We start from the raw sequence: 23,211 nt of genomic DNA, 5'->3' as shown, positions 1-23,211 counted from the left end.
AACAAATCCCCAGACTCCTACTGGCAGGAACCGTGATCTGGTGTGCTTACTCACACTGATTCACAGATGTACGTGGTTATATTTATAAACCTTCAGCAGTGGAACAGAGAGCACTGGTACTAAAAGGGAGACTATATGGAGGGGACAGTTCGTGGGGCCCTTGGCTCCAGGAGTCTGGGATGAGGGATCACTGTTAGTCCAGGCTTACTCCTCCCAGTGTTCCTGAGTCCCAAGGGTCATCAGAGCCATGGATGGTTACAGACAGTTACAGATATAAGCTTTATTTGCCACTTGGCTCCAATAGCCAAGAAAGCAAGAAGCAAGGAAATGGGTTTTTCTCCCACAGTTTTCTATTTCTCTCAAGAAATCCACAGTTCCCTTCCTTACCTGCCTACCTAGGTTTCTAGCCCCACACCTCCAAAATCCACAATGTTTGCTTAGCTATCCCCTGAATTCTTAGCCATTCTGTGATCCTAATGGTGGAAGAGGTTGATTAGGAGAACAGGAATTGAGGAAAGAATGTGGAGGCTACCATAGCCATCAGACAGCATCCCATAACTTGCCTTCTTTCTGGGGTTTGTCATTTGGTTTGCACGATTTCTGCTATTATTTTCATTTCTTCCTTTTGGTTCCAATTTGACAACTTTTGTTGCTTTGTTTCAATCCTTCCATAAAGAGAATGTCCTTCAGTGCTTTCTTAGTAAAGAGGATGCTATATGTAAAACTTTAACAAGTAGTAAAGGAACAACTGCAATGTACACCACAGTATATCACAGCACAGACTTCTTTCTGTTTCTTGTAAAGCCCTATATTTTCAAGAAATGGGCAACTGGGTGATTTATTGTAAATTCACTTGTGCAGAGAAAAATATACATCCTGTCTCAGAAGCTACACTCTCTTATTTGACACTTGAAGGTCACAGCACACCTTCGTCACCACGAGGTCATAGCACAGGCTAGAAAATCTAGGTTACAGGCCTGGATCTCCCTGATTATTCCTGCTGAAGTGTTCAGAAGGGATAGGAGGAGAAAGGCTGGGCCAGGGAGAAATCTCATCATGGAAATTGCACTGAACTGTCCTTAGAATCTTTTTCAGACCCCTCCTCAGGCAGACCTGGCCTGAGGATGAAGTGAAAGTGTTTTCCTGGGAGTCTCCAAACCACATCAGGACTCATTCAGAGCAAGCCCAGCAGACAGCACTTCTGAGTTCCTTATGAACCAAACAAAATAAACTCTGTTGTAAACTGGAATAGTGTGTGGATATTGCTATCTTTCAAGATCCTAACAAGGAAGCTCTCAAAGTAAAAGTGAAAGTGAAGTCGCTCAGTCATGTCCCACTCTTTGCCACCCCATGGACTGTAGCCTACCAGGCTCCTCCCTCCATGGGATTCTCCAGGCAAGAGTACTGGAGTGGGCTGTCGCTAAGTTGTGTCCCACTCTAATATATGACACCAAAAGCACCAAAGAAAAACAGATAATTTATACTTAATAAAAATTTAAAACACTTTCCCATCAAAGAGCACTATCCAAAAAGTGAAAAGACAACCTGCAGAATGAGAGAAAATATTTGCCAACTATATACCTAGTAAAGACCTAATATCCAGAATATATAACAAACTCCTGTGCTGTGTTTAGTTGCTCAGTCATGTCTGACTCTTTGCAACCCCATGGATTGTAGCCCACCGAGCTCCTCTGTCCTCGGGGATTTGCCAGGCAAGAATACTGGAGTGGGCTGCCATGCCCGCCTCCAGGAGATCTTCCCAATCCATGAATCAAACCCAGGTTTCCTGCATTGCAGGCGGATTCTTTACCGACTGAGCAGCCAGGGAAACCATAACACTAACAACTCCACAATAAAAAGACAAATTGCCTAATTTTTAAATGGGCAAAAGATTTGAATAGGAATTTCTTCAAATAAGATACACAAATGGCCAATAAACATATGAAAATAATATAAACATCATCAGTCATTAGAGAAATTCAAATCTATACCAAATAAGATACCACTTCATACTCAGTGGGACGGTTATAATCTTTTAAAAAGAAAAAATAACAAATACTGATAAGTATGTGGATAAATTTAATCTTTATACCCTGTTGGGGAGGATACAGTATGGCACAGCTGCTGTGGAAAACACTTGGATCTTTCCTCAAAAACTTAAAACATAGATTACCACATGATGTAGTAATTCCACTTCCTACGTGTCCATCCAAGACGACTGCCAAGACATGTTCATACCAAAAGTTCTACATGAATGGTTAAGCAGCATTATTCATAAGAGTCCAAAACAAGTGCAAACAACCCAAATGCACATCAACAGATGAGTGGATATATGCATACAATGCAGTATTGTCTAACCATAAAAAGGGATGGAGTATGGTTGCATGCTACAATGTGAGTGAACCTTGACAGCATTATACTAAGTGAAAGAAATCAGGGAAAAGATACATAAAGATATTATTATATTTACATGAATGTCCAGAAATGACAGTGAGCTCATGAGAGTGTCCTTAGGAAGATTTTAGCTTTTAGTTTCTTGTACTCTATTAACATTTATATTCAGCTTCACTTTTTAAGCCTTTCTTCTCTCTTATGGTTTGAATTGTGTTCCCTCCAAAGGATACTGAAGCCCTAACACTACAAATGTGACCTTGCTTGGAAACAAGGTCTCAGCAGATTTGATTGTTAAAGTCAAGTCACTGAGATGAGCCTTAGTCCATACAATTGGTATCCTTATTAGAAGGTAGATATTGGACACAGACACATGCATTGGGAAGACAGTCATACAAAGGCAGAAGCAGAGGTTGAAGTAAGGCTGCCTGGGGCCAGTAGAAGCTAGAAGAGGCAAGGAAAGTTGTCACTATGATCCGTGAATGACACCGGGATTCTTGGCCTCTGGAGGAGAGGAATTCGATCCAGGGCCAGTGACGAGGCCTGGTCACTCAGAGCTTTGGTGTGATAAAATTTTATTAAAGTATAAAAGAGATAGAGAGAGCTTCTGACATAGATATCAGAAGGGGACAGAAAGAGTGCCCTCTTGCGAGTTTAGAGTAAGGGGTTATATACCTATTCAGTTCAGTTCAGTTCAGTCTCTCAGTCGTGTCTGACTCTTTGTGACCCCATGAATCACAGTACGCCAGGCCTCCCTGTCCATCACCAACTCCCGGAGCTCATTCAGACTCACGTCCATCGAGTCAGTGATGCCATCCAGCCATCTCATCCTCTGTCGTCCCCTTCTCCTCCTGCCCCCAATCCATCCCAGCATCAGAGTCTTTTCCAGTGAGTCAACTCTTCGCATGAGGTGGCCAAAGTACTGCAGTTTCAGCTTTAGCATCATTCCTTCCAAAGAAATCCCAGGGCTGATCTCCTTCAGAATGGACTGGTTGCATCTCCTTGCAGTCCAAGGGACTCTCAAGAGTCTTCTCCAGCACCACAGTTCAAAACCATCAATTCTTCAGCGCTCAGCCTTCTTCACAGTCCAACTCTCACATCCATACATGACCACTGGAAAAAGCATAGCCTTGACTAGATGGACCTTTGTTGGCAAAGTAATGTCTCTGCTTTTGAATATGCTATCTAGGTTGGTCATAACTTTCCTTCCAAGGAGTAAGCGTCTTTTAATTTCATGGCTGCAGTCGCCATCTGTAGTGATTTTGGAGCCCAAAAAAATAAAGTTTGACACTGTTTCCATTGTTTCCCCATCTATTTCCCATGAAGTGATGGGACTGGATGCCATGATCTTCGTTTTCTGAATGTTGAGCTTTAAGCCAACTTTTTCACTCTCCTCTTTCACTTTCATCAAGAGGCTTTTTAGTTCCTCTTCACTCTCTGCCATAATAATGGTGTCATCTGCATATCTCAGGTTATTGATATTTCTCCCGGCAATCTTGATTCCAGCTTATGTTTCTTCCAGTCCAGGGTTTCTCATGATGTACTCTGCATATAAGTTAAATAAGCAGGGTGACAATATACAGCCTTGATGTACTCCTTTTCCTATTAGGAGCCAGTCTGTTGTTCCATGTCCAGTTCTAACTGTTGCTTCCTGACCTGCATACAGATTTATCAAGAGGCAGACCAGGTGTCTGGTATTCCCATCTCTTTCAGAATTTTCCACAGTTTATTGTGATCCACATAGCCAAAGGCTTTGGCATAGTCAACAAAGCAGAAATAGATGTTTCTCTGGAACTTTCTTGCTTTTTCCATGATCCAGCGGATGTTGGCAATTTGATCTCTGGTTCTTCTGCCTTTTCTAAAACCAGCTTGAACATCTGGAAGTTCACGGTTCACACATTGCTGAAGCCTGGCTTGGAGAATTTTGAGAATTACTTTACTAGCGTGTGAGATGAGTGCAGTTGTGTGGTAGTTTGAGGATTCTTTGGCATTGCCTTTCTTTGGGATCGGAATGAAAATTGACCTTTTCCAGTCCTGTGGCCACTGTTGAGCTTTCCAAATTTGCTGGCAAATTGAGTGCAGCACTTTCACACCATCATCTTGAAGGATTTGAAATAGCTCAACTGGAATTCCATCACTTCCACTAGCTTTGTTCGTAGTGATGCTTTCCAAGGCCCACTTGACTTCACATTCCAGGATGTCTGGCTCTAGGTCAGTGATCACACCATCGTGATTATCTGGGTCATGAAGATCTCTTTTGTACAGTTCTTCTGTGTATTTTTGCCACCTCTTATTGATATCTTATGCTTCGGTTAGGTCCATACCATTTCTGTCCTTTATCCAGCCCATCTTTGCATGAAATCTTCCCTTGGTATCTCTAATTTTCTTGAAGAGATCTCCTGTCTTTCCCATTCTGTTGTTTTCCTCTTATTTCTTTGCATTGATCGCTGAGGAAGGCTTTCTTATCTCTTCTTGCTATTCTTTGGGACTCTGCATTCAGATGCTTATACCTTTCCTTTTCTCCTTTGCTTTTTGCTTCTCTTCTTTTCACAGCTATTTGTAAGGCCTCCTGAGACAGCCATTTTGCTTTTTTGCATTTCTTTTCCATGGGGATGGCCTTGATCCCTGTCTCCTGTACAGTGTCACGAACCTCATTCCATAGTTCATCAGGCACTCTATCAGATCTAGGACCTTAAATCTATTTCTCACTTCCACTGTATAATCATAAAGGATTTGATTTAGGTCATACCTGAATGGCCTAGTGGTTTTCCTTACTTTCTTCAATTTAAGTCTGAGTTTGGTAATAAGCAGTTCATGATCTGAGCCACAGTCAGATCCTGGTATTGTTTTGTTGCCTGTATAGAGCTTCTCCATCTTTGGCTGCAAAGAATATAATCAATCTAATTTCAGTGTTGCCCATCTGGTGATGCCCATGTGTAGAGTCTTCTCTTGTGTTGTTGGAAGAGGGTGTTTGCTATGACCAGTTCATTTTCTTGGCAAAACTCTATTAGTCTTCGCCCTGCTTCATTCTGTATTCCAAGGCCAAATTTGCCTGTTACTCCAGGTGTTTCTTGACTTCCTACTTTTGCATTCCAGTCCCCTATAATGAAAAGGACATCTTTTTTGGGTGTTAGTTCTAGAAGGTCTTGTAGGTCTTCATAGAACTGTTCAACTTCAGCTTCTTCAGTGTTACTGGTTGGGGCATAGGCTTGGATTACTTGGATTACATAGGCTTGGATATTGAATGGTTTGCCTTGGAAACGAACAGAGATCATTCTGTCGTTTTTGAGATTGTATCCAAGTACTGCATTTCAGACTCTTTTGTTGACCATGATGGCTACTCCATTTCTTCTGAGGGATTCCTGCCCGCAGTAGTAGATATAATGGTCATCTGAGTTAAATTCACCCATTCCAGTCCATTTTAGTTCGCTGATTCCTAGAATGTTGATGTTCACTCTTGTCATCTCTTGTTTGACCATTTCCAGTTTGTCTTGATTCATGGACCTGACATTCCAGGTTCCTATGCAGTATTGCTCTTTACAGCATCGGACCTTGCTTCTATCACCAGTCACATCCACAGCTAGGTATTGTTTTTGCTTTGGCTCCATCCCTTCATTCTTTCTGGAGTTATTTCTCCACTGATCTTCAGTAGCATATTGGGCACATACCCACCTGGGGAGTTCCTCTTTCAGCATCCTATCATTTTGCCTTTTCATACTGTTCATGGGGTTCTCAAGGCAAGAATACTGAAGTGGTTTGCCATTCCCTTCTCCAGTAGACCGCATTCTGTCAGATCTCTCCACCATGACCCGCCCATCTTGGATCACCCCACGGGCATGGCTTAGTTTCATTGAGTTAGACAAGGCTGTGGTCCTGGTGTGATTAGATTGACTAGTTTTCTGTGAGTGTGGTTTCAGTGTGTCTGCCCTCTGCTGCCCTCTTGCAACACCTACCGTCTTACTTGGGTTTCTCTTACCTTGGGTGTGGGGTATCTCTTGTTGGCTGCTCCAGCAAAGTGCAGCTGTTGCTCCTTACCTTGGAAGAGGCATATCTCCTCACCGCCACCTTTCCTGACCTTCAGTGTGGGATAGCTCCTCTAGGCCCTCCTGCGCCCGAGCAACCACCCCTCCTTGGACGTGGGGTTGGTCCTCCCGGCAGCCGCCCCTGGCCTCGGGTGTGGGGGAGTGGGGTAGCTCCTCCCGGCCGCCTCCCCTGACCTCGGACGCGGGGTAGCTCCTCCCGGCCGCCCCTGATCTCGGACTTGGGTAGCTCCTCTCAGCCATTCCTGCGCTGTCACAGCCTGGCACTCTCGGCCGCTGCCCCTGACCTCGGACGTGGGGTAACTCCTCTTGGCCACCACCCTTTGGGCACGGGGTCCTCCTGGCTTCTGCCCCTGACCACAGACGTGGGATAGCTCCTCTCGGCCGCACTTTCCTGCACCGGTCGCAGCCGCCCGCACTTTCGTGCACCGGTCGCAGATGCTAATTAGAGAAAAGAAATGCCTCAAAACTGAGAGAGTTGCACCAGGCCCCTCACCCATAACATGCATTTTGAGATAGCATTGGCACCAGGTGAGTCATCCCAGGCCATGAAACAATTGACATGAATCTTGAAGAAAGGCAGATTCTAAGGTAAATACATAGTTCATTAACACAGCTTAAGAAAAACATTTCCACAAGAAAAATGCATTTATTAGCTCAAGGTTTGAGAAAAGTTCAGGGGGAACCAGGTGTCATCAGGGCAACACAGAATTTTAAAAGAAAACTCCTTTTAATTTTGTTAAAATTCGAAGTCCGTTTAATTAATAGAGAAGGAATAAAAATCTGACACTTGTGGTTTGTTTCCTCCTACCTCTTAAGTAAGAGAGAGGGAAAAAAACATCTGACACTTGCAGTCTATTTCCTCCCCTTGGGAGGACCCTTAGCTTTCCTGCCTGTTACCCTCTCAGAAGGATCATCCCTGACAGCCTTCAGGAGGAGCATGGCCCTGCCAACACCTTTATTTTGGACTTCCGGCCTCCAGACTTGTGAGAGAATAAATTATTATAAAAATGATTTATTATCTGTTATTATAAGCCACTTCATTTGTGCTTCTTTGTTATGACAGCCCTGGGAAATGAACATGTCCCTCTGTGGTGATTTTCTCTAGTTACCCCTGGTCAACACACAACAATTACATCTTGTTGCTGTTCAGGGAGATGAAATGGCAGGTCTTACACAGGTCTGATTCAGCAGGGCACTAAAGGGGAATGCAGGCTGCCTCCACATTAGTCTCCTCTGAGAATGGCATGGTGGTGGCAGCAATCACCTAGGGAGGACATGGATCCTGGAGGTCAGCTGCTGACCAAAACCAAATCAAGCTGAGACTCATTCCAGAGCTGAGTGACATTCAAGTAAGCTGTGATCATGAAGTAGCTAATGTGCAAGGCCAACTCAGAAACAACAGGAGACTTTTACCCCCAACCCTACTTACATAGTGGGATGGGGAGTAGTGCCTGGATCCTACTGTTCTTTAGACAGGGAGACAGAAATGGCAGATGCCTGAGAAACTTGTCATGCTCTGCCTCTATGTGGTTCAGAACCATTTCCAGACTGTTCATCAGAAATCATGGAGGCCAGAAGGAAGTGACACAATATTTTCCAAGTGTTGAAAGAAAAGATCTATCAACCAAGAATTCTATAACCAGAGAAAACATCCTTCAAGAATGAAAGGACAGAAGCCATCAGGGATACTCCAATCTCAGCCACCATCTTACTTCAACCTCATGAGAGACTTCAGCTGATGCCAACATGAAGCAGAAGAATCATCCAGTCAAGCCCTGTTCAAATTTCTGACCCACAGGATTGTGAGCAAATAAAACACTTGTTTTGGGGGGGGGGGGGGGGGGGGGCGGGAAATGAATGAAAGGGCAGAGACTTCCCTGGTGGTCCACTGGTTAAGAATCTAGCTTGAAATGCAGGGGACATGGGTTTGATTGCTGGTTGGGGAACTAAGATCCCACATGCCTCAGGGCAACTAAGCCCACCCACCGCAATTAGAAGCCCACATGCTTAGGGATTTCCCTGGTGGCTCAGACAGTACAGAATCCGCCTACAATGCAGGAGACCTGGGTTCAATCCCTGGGTCAGGAAAATCTCCTGGAGAGGAAAATGGCGACCCACTCCATTGAAAATTCTTGCCCGGAGAATTCCATGGACAGAGGAGCCTGGCAGATTACAGTCCATGGGGTTGCAAAGAGTTGGACACAACTGAGCAACTACCGTATTACATTACATTGTGCAACTAAGACCTGATGCAGCCAAATAAATAAATAAAATAAAAAGAACTGCACGCATGTACAGTCAAAGTTGGGCAATTATGAACAAATATGATACACTTCTGAATAAAGTACTGCTCATGATCACTGTGCCCAGCGCCACCAAGAAGGTGGGCAGAACACCTAAGCTGTCCCTACGGTCAACCTGCTGACCTGCCCCCAGCCTCGCTCCTTTTAAGAACCAGCCTGTCCTCATCAGAGAGTGAGCCAGGGCACCTGTTTTCTCTTATCAACCCCCCCCCCCCCCCCCGCTATAGCACAGGTCACAGTAAATCTGTGCCTGGATTTCTCATCTGACTTCTTACCAGTTTCTATTGATTAAAGTGTCCAAGGACCTGAGTCGGTAATTGTGTCATCTTTGTTTTGTTTCTATTTTTTAGTTTTAGTCTCTGGTTGAGCCCTTGTGATGAATAATTTCAATGAGTACATTTTGGATGGGGGGGGGGGAAGAACAGGGTCAATTTGCAAAGTTTCAATTAAAAAAAAAAAAAAAAGCATCAATTTGCAAATTTTCATCCAAAGCACAGAGCTCCCTAATGCTGGGGTGAAGAAACGGGGCAGGAATCAAAGGTCAAAATGGCATTTTCAAAACATCCCTTAACAGAAAGGGATTCCCTGGTGGCTAAGACAGTAAAGAGTCTGCCCGAAATGTGGGAGACCCGAGTTCGATCCCTGGGGTGGGAAGATCGCCTGGAGAAGGAAATGGCAACCCACTCCAGTATTCTTGCCTGGAAAATCCCATGGACAGAGGAGCCTGGCAGGCTACAGTCTGTAAAGTCACAAAGAGTCAGACCCGACTGAACGACTTCACTTTCACTTTTCAGTTGATCAGTTATGTCTGACTCTTTGTGGACCCATGGACTGTAGTCCATCAGGCTCCTCCATCCATGGAATTTTCCAGGCAAGAAAACTGGAGTGGGTTGCCATTTCCTTCTCCACGGGATCTTCCCAACCCAGGGATCGAACCTGCGACTCTTGGGTCTCCTGCATTGGCAGGAGGATTCTTTACCACTAACACTATCTGGGAAGCCATATTAGATTATATTTTACACATAAATTTAAATGACAAAAAAAGATCAATGCTTTTGTATTATCCCCAGGACCTCAACCATACAGTCAAATGTGTATGTTCCTAAAAATAAAGGTACATCTTATTTTATTAGAGTAAATCTATACCTTACTGTGATAGGTATCATGAAACTTTAGCCACAAATCTGTCTATAGACAATAAAAATTCAGACATATAGAATGTAAAGCTACTACTGTGCTGACAATAGCTAGTGCAGATGTCAGCAAAACAATAGTTTCCAACTGTGGACAAGAAACATCCTTCTACATTGGAACAAATGAAGAAAGTGCCTTGGGGCAACTACCAAAAATGACACCATTGGCGATCCAAAGATGGCGGAGGAATAGGACAGGGAGACCACTTTCTCCGCCACAAATTCATCAAAAGAACATTTAAACGCTGAGTAAATTCCACAAAACAACTTCTGAATGCCAGCAGAGGACATCAGGCACCCAGAAAAGCAGCCCATTGTCTTCAAAAGGAGGTAGGGAAAAAAAATAAAAGACAAAAAGAGAGACAAGAGAGGTAGGGATGGAGCTCCATCCAGGGAAGGGAGTCTTAAAAAAAGAGAAGTTTCCAAACACCAGGAAAAATTCTCACTGCTGAGACTGGGGCGAGCCTTGGAACCAGAGAGGGCAACATAACCGGGAGGAAAAATAAATAAATAATTAAAATCCACAGATTACGTGCCCAACGGTAACTCCCCCAGTGAAGAAGCAGTGCAGACGCCTGCACACGCCACTAGCAAGCGAGGGCTGGGCAGGGAGGCGCGGGCTGCATTGCTTAGAGTAAGGAATGCATGCCTGAATGCCCCAACGACAATCTGAGGGAACTAACTTGGGCTAGCAAACCAGACTGTGGGATAGCTACCACGTGAAAAACCCTAACCAAGACATCGCCACAGGACTGAAAACGGTCAGTTTTCATTCCAATCCCAAAGAAAGGCAATGCCAAAGACTGTTCAAACTACCGCACGATTGCACTCATCTCACATACTAGTAAAGTAATGCTCAAAATTCTCCAAGCCAGGCTTCAGCAATATGTGAACCGTGAACTTCCAGATGTTCAAGCTGGTTTTAGAAAAGGCAGAAGAACCAGAGATCAAATTGCCAACATCCGCTGGATCATGGAAAACGTTCCAGAAAAACATTTATTTCTGCTTTATTGACTATACCAAAGCCTTTGACTGTGTGGATCACAATAAACTGTGGAAAATTCTGAAAGAGATGGGAATACCAGACCACCTGACCTGCCTTTTGAGCAGCCTGTATGCAGGTCAGGAAGCAACAGTTAGAACTGGACATGGAACAACAGACTGGTTCCAAATAGGAAAATGAGTACGTCAAGGCTGTATATTGTCACCCTGCTTATTTAACTTCTATGCAGATACATCATGAGAAACGCTGGGGTGGAAGAATCACAAGCTGGAATCAAGATTGCCGGGAGAAATATCAATAACCTCAGATATGCAGATGACACTACCCTTATGGCAGAAAGTGAAGAGGAACTAAAAAGCCTCTTGATGAAAGTGAAAGAGGAGAGTGAAAAAGTTGGCTTAAAGCTCAACATTCAGAAAACAAAGATCATGGCATCTGGTCCCATCACTTCATGTGAAATACATGGGGAAACCGTGTCAGACTTTATTTTTTCAGGCTTGAAAATCACTGCAGATGGTGATTGTAGCCATGAAATTAAAAGACGCTTACTCCTTGGAAGGAAAGTTATGACCAACCTAGATAGCATATTAAAAAGCAGAGACATTATTTGCCAACAAAGGTCCGTCTAGTCAAGGCTATGGTTTTTCCAGTGGTCATGTATGGATGTGAGAGTTGGACTGTGAAGAAAGCTGAGCGCCAAAGAATTGATGGTTTTGAACTGTGGTGTTGGAGAAGACTCTTGAGCGTCCCCTGGACTGCAAGAAGATCCAAACAGTCCATTCTAAAGGAGATCAGTCCTGGGTGTTCTTTGGAAGGACTGATGCTAAAGTCGAAACTCCAGTGCTTTGGCCACCTCATGTGAAGAGTTGACTCATTGGAAAAGACTCTGATGCTGGGAGGGATTGGGGGCAGGAGGAAAGGGGATGACAGAGGATGAGATGGCTGGATGGCATCACCGACTCGATGGACGTGAGTTTGAGTGATCTCTGGGAATTGGTGATGGACAGGGAGGCCTGGCGTGCTGCAATTCATGGGGTCACAAAGAGTCAGACACGACTGAGCAACTGAACTGAACTGAAGACACCACCAGGCCCGCTCACAGAACAAAGGACTGAGCAGAGCTAGCTGGCTACAGACCATCCCCCTCAGGTGATAGGCAGCCAGAACCGGAAGGGGGCAATCGCAGCCCCAGAGAGGCATTATCTACCAAACTGCAAGCAGGTTTCTTTGCTAACTAAGACGTCTTGGGGTTCTGGATGGTCAACATCTGCCTGAGAAGGTGCGCCAGTTGTACACCCAGAAAACCGAGCTGCAGGGACAGGGGAGGCAATAAGTCGCAGCGACCGCTTGCCAAACACCTCATCACCTGAGCCGCTCGGACCTGAGAAGGGCACAAAATGTAGGCCCAACCGAGTCTGCGCTTCTGAGGACTACCCGAGCGCCTGAACCTGAGCAGCTTAGACCTGGGAGGTGCATGCAGCCCAGGGCCAGCCTCGGATGGTTCCCAGCGGAGCAGCCTAGAGCCTGAGCAGTGTGGGCAGGGAGGGCACATGCGCCATGAGCGGGGGCAGGCCCAGTGTGGCTGAAACACTGCAAGCACAAGCAAGTGTTTGTAGCGTCCCACCCTCCCCCACAGTGCGACTGAACAAGTGAGCCTAAAAAGTGTCCACCACCGCCCCCTTATGTCAGGGCAGAAATCAGACACTGAAGAGACCAGCAAACAGAAGAAGCTAAAACAGAGGGAACCGCCTTGGAAGTAAAAGGTGCAATAGATTAAAACCCTGTAGTTAGTACCAACTACATAGGAAGGGGCCTATAGATCTTGAGAAATATAAGCCAGACCAAGGAAGTATCCGAAAATGAACTGACCCCCCACACTGCCCACAACAATACCAGAGAAAGTCCTAGATATATTTTTACTATTTTTACTATCATTCTTTTTTTTTTTAATTTTTAAGTCCTCTATTATTCCTTTAATTTCCATTTTTATAACCTACTATTACTTTGCAAAAAAAGTAAATAAATAAAGACCCTATTTTTTAAAGCAAACTTCATATATATATATATATATATATATATATATATAAAATAATTTTTGTGACTTTTTTTCCTTTCTTTTCTTTAATATTGTATTTTTGAAAATCCAACCTCTACTCTAGGTTTTTAATCTTTGCTTTTTGGTATTTGTTTTCAATTTTGTACCTTTAAGAACCCAATCTTCAGTATCCATGTTTACTTGGGAGCAAGATTACTGGCTTGTCTCCTCTCTCCCTCTTTGGACTCTTTTTCTCCACCAGGTAACCTCTATCTCCTCCCTCCCCCTTCTCTTCTCTACCCAACTCTGTGAATCTCTTTCTGTGTTCCAGACAGTGGAGAACACAGGGAACTGATTACTGGCTAGATCTATGTCTCCTTTTGATTCCCCCCTTTATCCTCCTGGCCACCTCTGTCTCCTTCCTGCCTTTTCTCTTCTCTGTATAACTCCATGAACATCTCTGAGTGGTCCAGAATGTGGAGTGCACATAAGGAAGTGATTACTAGCTAACTTGCTCTCTCCTCTTTTGATTCCACCTCATCTCATTCAGGTCACCTCTAACTCCCTCCTCCCTCTTCTCTTCTCCATGTAACTCTGTGAACTTCTCTGGATGTCCCTCACTGTGGAGAAACTTTTCATCGTTAACCTAGATGTTTTATCAATGATGCTTTATAGATGGAGAAGTCTTGAGGCTACTGTAAAAATAAGACTGAAAACCAGAAGCAGGAGGCTTAAGTACAAATCCTGAGAACATCAGAGAACTCCTGATTCCAGAGAACATTAATCAACAGGAGCTCACCAAACACTTCCATACCTATGCAGAAACCAAGCACCACCCAAGAGCCAACAAGTTCCAGAGCAAGACATACCACGCAAATTCTCCAGGAACACAGCCCTGAGCTTCAATATACAGGCTGCCCAAAGTCACTCCTAACCCACTGACATCTCATAACTCATTACTGGACATTTCATTGCACTCCAGAGAGAAGAAATTCAGCTCCACCCACCAGAACACCTACACAAGCTTCCCTAACCAGGAAACCTTGACAAGCCACCCATACAACACCACCCACAGTGAGGAAACTCCACAATAAAAAGAACTCCACAAACTGGCAGAGCACAGAAAGGACACCCCAAACACAGCAATATAAACAAGATGAAGAGACAGAGGAATACCCAGCAGGTAAAGGGACAGGATAAATGCCCACCAAACCAAACAAAAGAGGAAGAGATAGGGAATCTACCTGATAAAGAATTCCGAATAATGATAGTGAAAATGATCCAAAATCCTGAAATAAAAATGGAATCACAGATAAATAGCCTGGAGACAAAGATTGAGAAGATGCAAGAAAGGTTTAACAAGGACCTAGAAGAAATTTTTTAAAGTCGATATATAATGAATAATGCAATAAATGAGATCAAAAACATTCTGGAGGCAACAAATAGTAGGGAGGCAGAAAATAGGATTAGTGAAGTAGAAGATAGAATGGTAGAAATAAATGAATCAGAGAGGAAAAAAGAAAAACGAATTAAAAGATATGAGGACAATCTCAGAGACCTCCAGGACAATGTTAAATGCCCCAACATTCAAATCATAGAAGTCCCAGAAGAAGAAGACAAAAAGAAAGACCATGAGAAAATACTTGAGGAGATAATAGTGGAAAACTTCCCTAAAATGGGGAAGGAAATAATCACCCAAGTCCAAGAAACCCAGAGAGTCCCAAACAGGATAAACCCAAGGCGAAACACCCCAAGACACATATTAATCAAAGTAACAAAGATCAAACACAAAGAACAAATATTAAAAGTAACAAGGGAAAAACAACAAATAACACACAAGGGAATTCCCATAAGGATAACAGCTGATCTTTCAATAGAAACTCTTCAGGCTAGTAGGGAATGGCAGGACATACTTAAAGTGATGAAAGAAAATAACCTACAGCCCAGATTACTGTACCCAGCAAGGATCTCATTCAAATATGAAGGAGAAATCAAAAGCTTTACAGACAAGCAAAAGCTGAGAGAATTCTGCACCACCAAACCAGCTCTCCAACAAATGCTAAAGGATCTTCTCTAGACAGGAAACACAAAAAGGGTGTATAAACTCGAACCCAAAACAATAAAGTAGATGGCAACGGGCTCATACTTATCAATAATTACCTTAAACGTAAGTGGATTGAATGCCCCAACCAAAAGGCAGACTGGCTGGATGGATACAAAAATAAGACCCCTATATATGTTGTCTACAAGAGACCTACCTCAAAACAGGGGACACATACAGACTGAAAGTGAATGGCTGGAAAAAGATATTCCACACAAATATAGACCAAAAGAAAGCAGAGTGGCAATACTCATATCAGATAAATAGACTTTAAAACAAAGGCTGTGACAAGAGACAAAGAAGGACACTACATAATGATCAAAGGATCAATCCAAGAAGAAGATATAACAATTTTAAATATATATGCACCCAACATAGGAGCACCACAATATGTAAGACAAATGCTAACAAGTATGAAAGGAGAAATTAACAATAACACATTAATAGTGGGAGACTTTAATACCCCACTCACATCTATGGATAGATCAACTCAACAGAAAATTAATAAGGAAACACATACTTTAAATGATATAATAGACCAGTTAGACCCACTTGATATCTATAGGACATTTCACCCCAAAACAATGAATTTCACCTTTTTCTCAAGCACACGCAGAACCTTCTCCAGGATAGATCACATCTTCGGCCATAAATCTAGCCTTGATAAATTCAAAAAAACTGAAATCATTCCAAGCATCTTTTCTGACCACAATGCAGTAAGATTAGATCTCAATTACAGGAGAAAAACTATTAAAAATTCCAACATATGGAAGCTAAACAACATGCTGCAGAATACCAACAAATCACAGAAGAAATCAAAAAAGAAATCAAAATATGCATATAAACAAATGAAAATGAAAACACAACAACCCAAAACCTGTGGGACATTGTAAAAGCAATGCTAAGTGGAAGCTTCATACCAATACAGGCTTACCTCAAGAAACAAGAAAAAAGTCAAATAAATAACCTAACTCTACACCTAAAGCAACTAGAAACGGAAGAAATGAAGAACCCCAGGGTTAGTAGAAGGAAAGAAATATTTTAAATTAGGGCAGAAACAAATGCAAAAGAAACAAAGGAGACCATAGCAAAAATCAACAAAGCCAAAAGCTAGTTGTTTGAAAGGATAAATAAAATTAACAAACCATTAGCCAGACTTATCAAGAAACAAAGGGAGAAAAATCAAATCAATAAAATTAGAAATGAAATTGGAGAGATCACAACGGACAACACAGAAATACAAAAGATCATAAGAGACTACTATCAACAATTATATGCCAATAAAATGGACAACTTGGAAGAAATGGACAAATTCTTAGAAAAGTACAACTTTCCAAAACTGAACCAGGAAGAAATAGAAAATCTTAACAGACCCATCACAAGCACGGAAATTGAAACTGTAATCAGAACTCTTCCAGCAAACAAAAGACCGGGTCCAGACGGCTTCACAGCTGAATTCTACCAAAAATTTAGAGAAGAGCTAACACCTATCCTGCTCAAACTCTTCCAGAAAATTGCAGAGGAAGGTAAACTTCCAAATTCATTCTATGAGGCCACCATCACCCTAATACCAAAACCTGACAAAGATGCCACAAAAAAAGAAAACTACAGGCCAATATCACTGATGAACATAGATGCAAAAATCCTTAACAAAATTCTAGCAATCAGAATCCCACAACACATTAAAAAGACCATACACAATGACCAAGTGGGCTTTATCCCAGGGATGCAAGGATTCTTCGATATCCGCAAATCAATCAATTAACAAATTGAAAAATAAAAGCCATATGATCATATCAATAGATGCAGAGAAAGCCTTTGACAAAATTCAGCATCCATTTATGATAAAAACTCTTCAGGAAGCAGGAATATAAGGAACATACCTCAACATAATAAAAGCTATATATGACAAACCCACAGCAAACATTATCCTCAATAGTGAAAAACTGAAAGCATTTCTCCTAAAGTCAGAAACAAGACAAGGGTGCCCGCTCTCACCACTACTGTTCAACATAGTTTTGGAAGTTTTGGCCACAGCAGTCAGAGCAGAAAAAGAAATAAAAGGAATCCAAATTGGGAAAAAAAGAAGTAAAACTCTCACTGTTTGCAGATGACATGATCCCTAGGTTTTCTACACAGAAAACCCTAAAGACTCCACCAGAAAACTACTAGAGCTAATCAATGAATATAGTAAAATTGAAGGATATAAACTCAAACACAGAATCCCTTGCATTCATATACACTAATAATGAGAAAATAGAAAGAGAAATTAAGGAAAATTTTCATTCACCATTGCAACAAAAAGAATAAAATACTCAGGAATATATCTACCTAAAGAAACTAAATACCTATATATAGAAAACTATAAAACACTGGTGAAAGAAATCAAAGAGGACACTAATAGATGGAGAAATATACCATGTTCATGGATTGGAAGAATCAATATAGTGAAAATGAGTATACTACCCAAAGCAATCTATAGATTCAATGCAATCCCTATTAAGCTACTGATGGTATCTTTCACAGAGCTAGAACAAATAATTTCACAATTTGTATGGAAATACAAAAAACCTCGAATAGCCAAAGCGATCTTGAGAAAGAAGAATGGAACTGGAGGAATCAACCTGCCTGACTTCAGGCTCTACTACAAAGCCACAGTCATCAAGACAGTATGGTACTGGCACAAAGACAGAAATATAGATCAATGGAACAAAATAGAGAGCCCAGAGATAAATCCACACACCTATGGACACCTTATCTTTAACAAAGGAGGCAATAATATACAATGGAGAAAAGGCAATCTCTTCAACAAATGGTGCTGGGAAAACTGGTCAACCACTTGTAAAAGAATGAAACTAGAACACTTTCTAACATCGTACGCAAAAATAAACTCAAAATGGATTAAAGATCTAAACGTAAGACCAGAAACTATAAAACTCCTAGAGGAGAACATAGGCAAAACACTCTCTGACATATATCACAGCAGGATCCTCTATGACCCACCTCCCAGAATACTGGAAATAAAGGCAACAATAAATAAATGACCTAATTAAAATTAAAAGCTTCTGCACAACAAAGGAAACTCTAAGCAAGGTGAAAAGACAGCCTTCAGAATGGGAGAAAATAATAGCAAATGAAGCAACTGACAAAGAACTAATGTCAAAAATATACAAGCAACTCCTGCAGATCAATTCCAGAAAAATAAATGACCCAATCAAAAAATGGGCCAAAGAACTAAAAAGACATTTCTCCAAAGAAGACATACAGATGGCTGACAAACACATGAAAAGATGCTCAACATCACTCATTATCAGAGAAATGCGAATCAAAACCACTATGAGGTACCATTTCATGCCAGTCAGAATGGCTGCTATCCAAAAGTCTATAAGCAATAAATGCTGGAGAGGGTGTGGATAAAAGGGAACCCTCTTACACTGTTGGTGGGAATACAAACTAGTACAGCCACTATGGAGAACAGTGTGGAGATTCCTTAAAAAACTGGAAATAGAACTGCCTTATGACCCAGCAATCCCACTGCTGGGCATACACACCAAGGAAACCAGAACTTAAAGAGACACGTGTACCCCAGTGTTCATTGCAGCACTGTTTATAATAGCCAAGACATGGAAACAACCTAGACGTCCACCAGCAGATGAATGGATAAGAAAGCTGTGGTACATATACACAGTGGAGTATTACTCAGCCATTAAAAAGAATACATTTAAATCAGTGCTAATGAGGTGGATGAAACTGGAGCCTATTATACTGAGTGAAGTAAACCAGAAAGAAAAACACCAATACAGTATACTAACGCATATATATGGATTTAGAAAGATGGTATGTGAGACATAACCCTGTATGCGAGACAGCAAAAGAGATACAGATGTATAGAACAGTCTTTTGGACTCTGTGGGAGAGGGAGAAGGTGAGATGATTTGAGGGGATGGTATTGAAACATGCATAATATCATATATGAAACAAATCACCAGTCCAGGTTCGATGCAGGATACAGGATGCTTGTGGCTGGTGCACTGTGATGACCCAGAGGGATGGTATGTGGAGGGAGGTGGGAGGGGGATTCAGAATGGGGAACACGTGTACACCAGTGGTGGATTCATGGTGATGTATGGCAAAACCAATACAATATTGTAAAGTAAAAATAAATAAATACAAAAAAAAAAAATACCAACGGCTTTACTGTCTGACTGTCTTGCTGCAGTGAGGGGTGCCTGGGTTTTTTGAGGTCTCAACCTTTGTTCTTCTCCTTTTTCAGCCTTTGTATCTACTTTCCCATCAGTTCTTTGCTCAGACTAATACTTGCCAACACAACCATGAGCAAACCTGGCAAATGGACTGTCTTGGTCAAACTGGAAGCACAGGTTCCAGAATATTTTGTGCAACACTGATGGGGCCACTTGTCAACAACTCCAGGGGCAAGCAAAGAACTCTCTGCCTACTTCTTCCTTCCTATCAGATTACACCTTTGAAATATGCCCTGGCTGTTAAAACTCCATGAGCTTATCAGTATACCCAAGGTTCTCTAACTTAAAAAATACACTCTGCAACAAAAAAAAAAAAAAAAGAAAGAAAATGACACCATTGATGATGAGCTTGGCCTTCTAGCAAAGCAAAAATTTGTCTAACCCTCTTGTCAAAGCAAAAATTTGCATGTTGCCACTTGTTATGTGGTTGTAAATTTCACTTTGGACCTGGTTCTTGAAATGCAGTCTATTGAAACTTTCATGCAGCCGTATTAGTACTATTTGGGTTCGGAAATCAAGGAGACAAAGGGATGCAAGGGGTGTTAAAAACAGATATTTCCAAACCAGTGGCCTCTACTTATACAGACTTTCCTTGGTACCCAAATGCAGAGGAGCACAGTGTAAATGGCTACATGTGCTGCCAGGTTACATGTCAATGACTACACAATTGGATTCTACCAGCTTTGTTCTTCACAGGCACAACCTGACATCAAATAGAGAAATATGGCCACAATATTAGTAGAAATTTGGGGGTGTAGTATTTCCAGTGAAATCAGTAATTTACAAGGCAGTTCTAAGTGAAGTACCCAGTGAGGAGCCAAGATTGGAAAGACTTTAAGAAATCCAATGGTAAGAAACAAACAAGTACTGTTCTCAAGCTGTATGAGAAACCACCCCAGAATATGAAACCACAAGGAAGAAATAGTAAGCCATTATCATAAACAGCCCCTACAAAATAAAGGGCAAAGGAGGCCAAAATCTGTGGAACAGGAAGTGCATCATCATCTTCGCTCAGTCAACAGCAGGAGACCCTGAGACAGAGGGGGAAATCAGGAACCTAGAGAAGACACTTTCAGTGCTTTCAGCATTCAAACAGCCTGAAATAACAGGCAGCAAACAGCTGGAGGCGGGGGGGGGGATGGAGAAAATTTAAAAAGAGACAGATCTTCTCCATGAGCTAAAAGGTTTAGAATTGAGTCTTTTAAATACTCATAGAAAACAAGTTGCATACCAGAAATCAGTACAAATATATCTTCTTGTTGAACCTGATAGAGTGTTCTGAATCTTCTTTGGCCCATATTTGTTGTTCACCTGTTATTTATTTAATATTATGAATACACAGGAAAGGTTCTAATGTTTGTTCAATTGATTTTTTTCCAATGTGGGAAGGATGAGGAGTAAGGTGTGTTGTTGTTTTTTCAACCAAAGCTTGTTGAACTAAAAGAGAGATATTACTTTCTACTCAGGGACAGGATCTCATACATGAGTTAAAACATCTTAAAAAGATTTTGTAAATATTTGCTTATTCAGCTGTGTCGAGTCTTAGCTGTGGCACACAGGATCTTTGCTGTGGCTCATGGGCTTAATTGCCTCACGAAACATGGGATCTTTGTTCCCTGACCAAGGATCGAAACTGCATCCCCTGCATTGGAAGGAGGCTTCCTAACCACTGGACCACCAAGGAAGTCCCTTTATTTGTTTTTTTTTAAGAGAGGAGAGCAAAGAAAAGTGAGTGACCAAAAAGGGATAGGAATCCTGTGTGCTGACTCTTGTACTCTGCAGAGTCTCTGGTAAATTGTCTAAAACTGAAAAAAGAAAGAAAAGGCTGAACATGAATAAATGTGTGTGAATGCTGGTTTTTTGAAAAACAGTGAAAATTCTGCATTAGAGTCATAGGCTGAAATAGAAACAATGCATAATTTCATAGGAATGAGGAAACAGAAAAGGTTGAGGTAGAAATAAAAAGAACTCAGAAATTGTGGGAAGGACTTTGAACTCTTACATTTGTGGTAATTACAGCCTGGACAAAATTTCTGAGTAGGGGATGTCAAGTGACAAGGAGTAGGGGATGTCAAGTGACATCTGAGTGACAAACCATAAATTGAGGGTCTTGGACATATTAAATATCAGGATATAATTCAAAATGGAGTCTTCTGTCACCAAGGATTTTACAATATACTTGGGGATACAGACAAGAAATATTCATAGCAAGCCTGATCTGGGTGTGCAATAAATGTGATAGAATCAAATAGGGGCACTTCAGTCAGTCTTGGGTGAGTCAGAAAACTTTCCTTTAGAATATGAGATTTAAGGGACTTCCCTGGTGGTCCAGGAGTTAAGACTCCATGCTTCCATTGCAGGGAGCATGGGTTCAATCCCTGGTAGGGGAACTAAGATCTCATGTGACACATGGCAAGGACCAAAAAAACAAAGTGAGATTTAAGATGAATATTCCATGATGAATTGGGGTCAAAGTCATCCACAGCATGTGTGTGTATGTCTGGGAAGGTGGGGGGACTGGGAGAAGTGGTAGAACTGCTGTAGGAAGCAATGCAGGCAGAAGGGCAGAAGCCTCAGGTATGACTGCAGGACTAAGAATAGTGAACCGGAGGAGCCAAGACGGCGGAGGAGTAGGACGGGGAGAACACTTTCTCCCACACAAATTCATCAAAAGAGCATTTAAACGTCAAGTAAATTCCACAAAACAACTTCTGAATGCCAGCAGAGGACATCAGGCACCCAGAAAAGCAACCCAACTCTTCGAAAGGAGGTAGGAAAAAATATAAAAGACAAAAAAAGAGACAAAAGATGGAGAGACGGAGTTCTGTCCCAGGAAGGGAGTCTTAAAAAGAAAGAAGTTGCCAAACACCAGGAAACCTTCTCACTGCCAAATCTGTGCCGAGCTTTGGAAGCACAGAGGGCAACATAACAGGGAGAAAAAATAAATATACAATTAAAACTCGCAGATTGTGAGCCCTACAGTAACTTCCCCAGCGGAGAAGCAGTGCAGACGCCTGCACACGCCATTAGCAAGCGGGGGCTGGGCAGGGAGGCGCGGCGGGGGCTGCATCGCTTAGAGAAGAGTCTGGCCTGAATGCCCTGCGCACTATCTGAGCGAGATAGTTCGGGCTAGCAAAACAGACTGTGGGATATCTACCATGCGAAAAGCCAGCCCTAACCTAAGACACCGCCAGGCCCGTGCACAGAACAAAGGACTGAACAGAGATAGCCGGCTGCAGACCTTCCCCCTCCAGTGACAGGCAGCCAGAGCCGGAAGGGGGCAATCGCAGCCCCAGAGAGACATTATCTATAAAACTGTAAGCAGGCTTCTTTGCTAACTAAAACTTCTTGGGGGTCTGGACGGTCAACATCTGCCTGAGAAGGTACGCCAGTTTTACACCCAGATAACCGAGTGGCGGGGAGGCGACAAGTCGCAGCATTGGCGCTCACCAAACACCTCATCACCTGAGCTGCTCGGACCTGCGAAGAGCACAAAACGCAGGCCCAACTGAGTCTGCGCCTCTGAGGACTACCCGAGTGCCTGAACCTGAGCGGCTTGGACCTGGGAGGTACATGCAGCCCAGGGCCGGCCTCGGATTATTCCCGGCGGAACAACCTAGAGCCCGAGCAGTGTGGGCAGGGAGGCTACACGTGCCGTGAGTGGGGGCAGACCCAGTGTGGCTGAGGCACTGCGAGCACACGCCAGTGTTATTTGTTTGCAGCATCCCTCCCTCCCTCCCCACAGCAAGACTGAACAAGTGAGCCTAAAAAAAAAAAAGTGTCCTCCACTGTCCCCTTTGTGTCAGGGCGGAAACCAGACACTGAAGAGACCAGCAAACAGAACAGAGGGAAACGCCTTGGAAGCTACAGGCAATAGATT

General features: G+C 42.6%; 1 protein-coding gene across 1 annotated transcript in view; it reads right to left on the bottom strand.

Annotated features, from left to right (window-relative positions):
• The window catches only part of LOC139181975 (GTPase IMAP family member 8-like), a 77,516-nt gene that overhangs the window by 30,819 nt on the left and 23,486 nt on the right, over window positions 1–23,211 (bottom strand). The window contains 1 exon segment of the mRNA XM_070785460.1: window positions 6,752–6,872. Coding sequence (XP_070641561.1) covers window positions 6,752–6,872 — 121 coding nt within the window.

This window comes from Bos indicus, unplaced genomic scaffold (genome assembly GCF_029378745.1).
Source record: "Bos indicus isolate NIAB-ARS_2022 breed Sahiwal x Tharparkar unplaced genomic scaffold, NIAB-ARS_B.indTharparkar_mat_pri_1.0 scaffold_46, whole genome shotgun sequence".
NCBI classification, from domain to species: domain Eukaryota; kingdom Metazoa; phylum Chordata; class Mammalia; order Artiodactyla; family Bovidae; genus Bos; species Bos indicus.
This window is presented reverse-complemented; position numbering and strand designations above follow the sequence as displayed.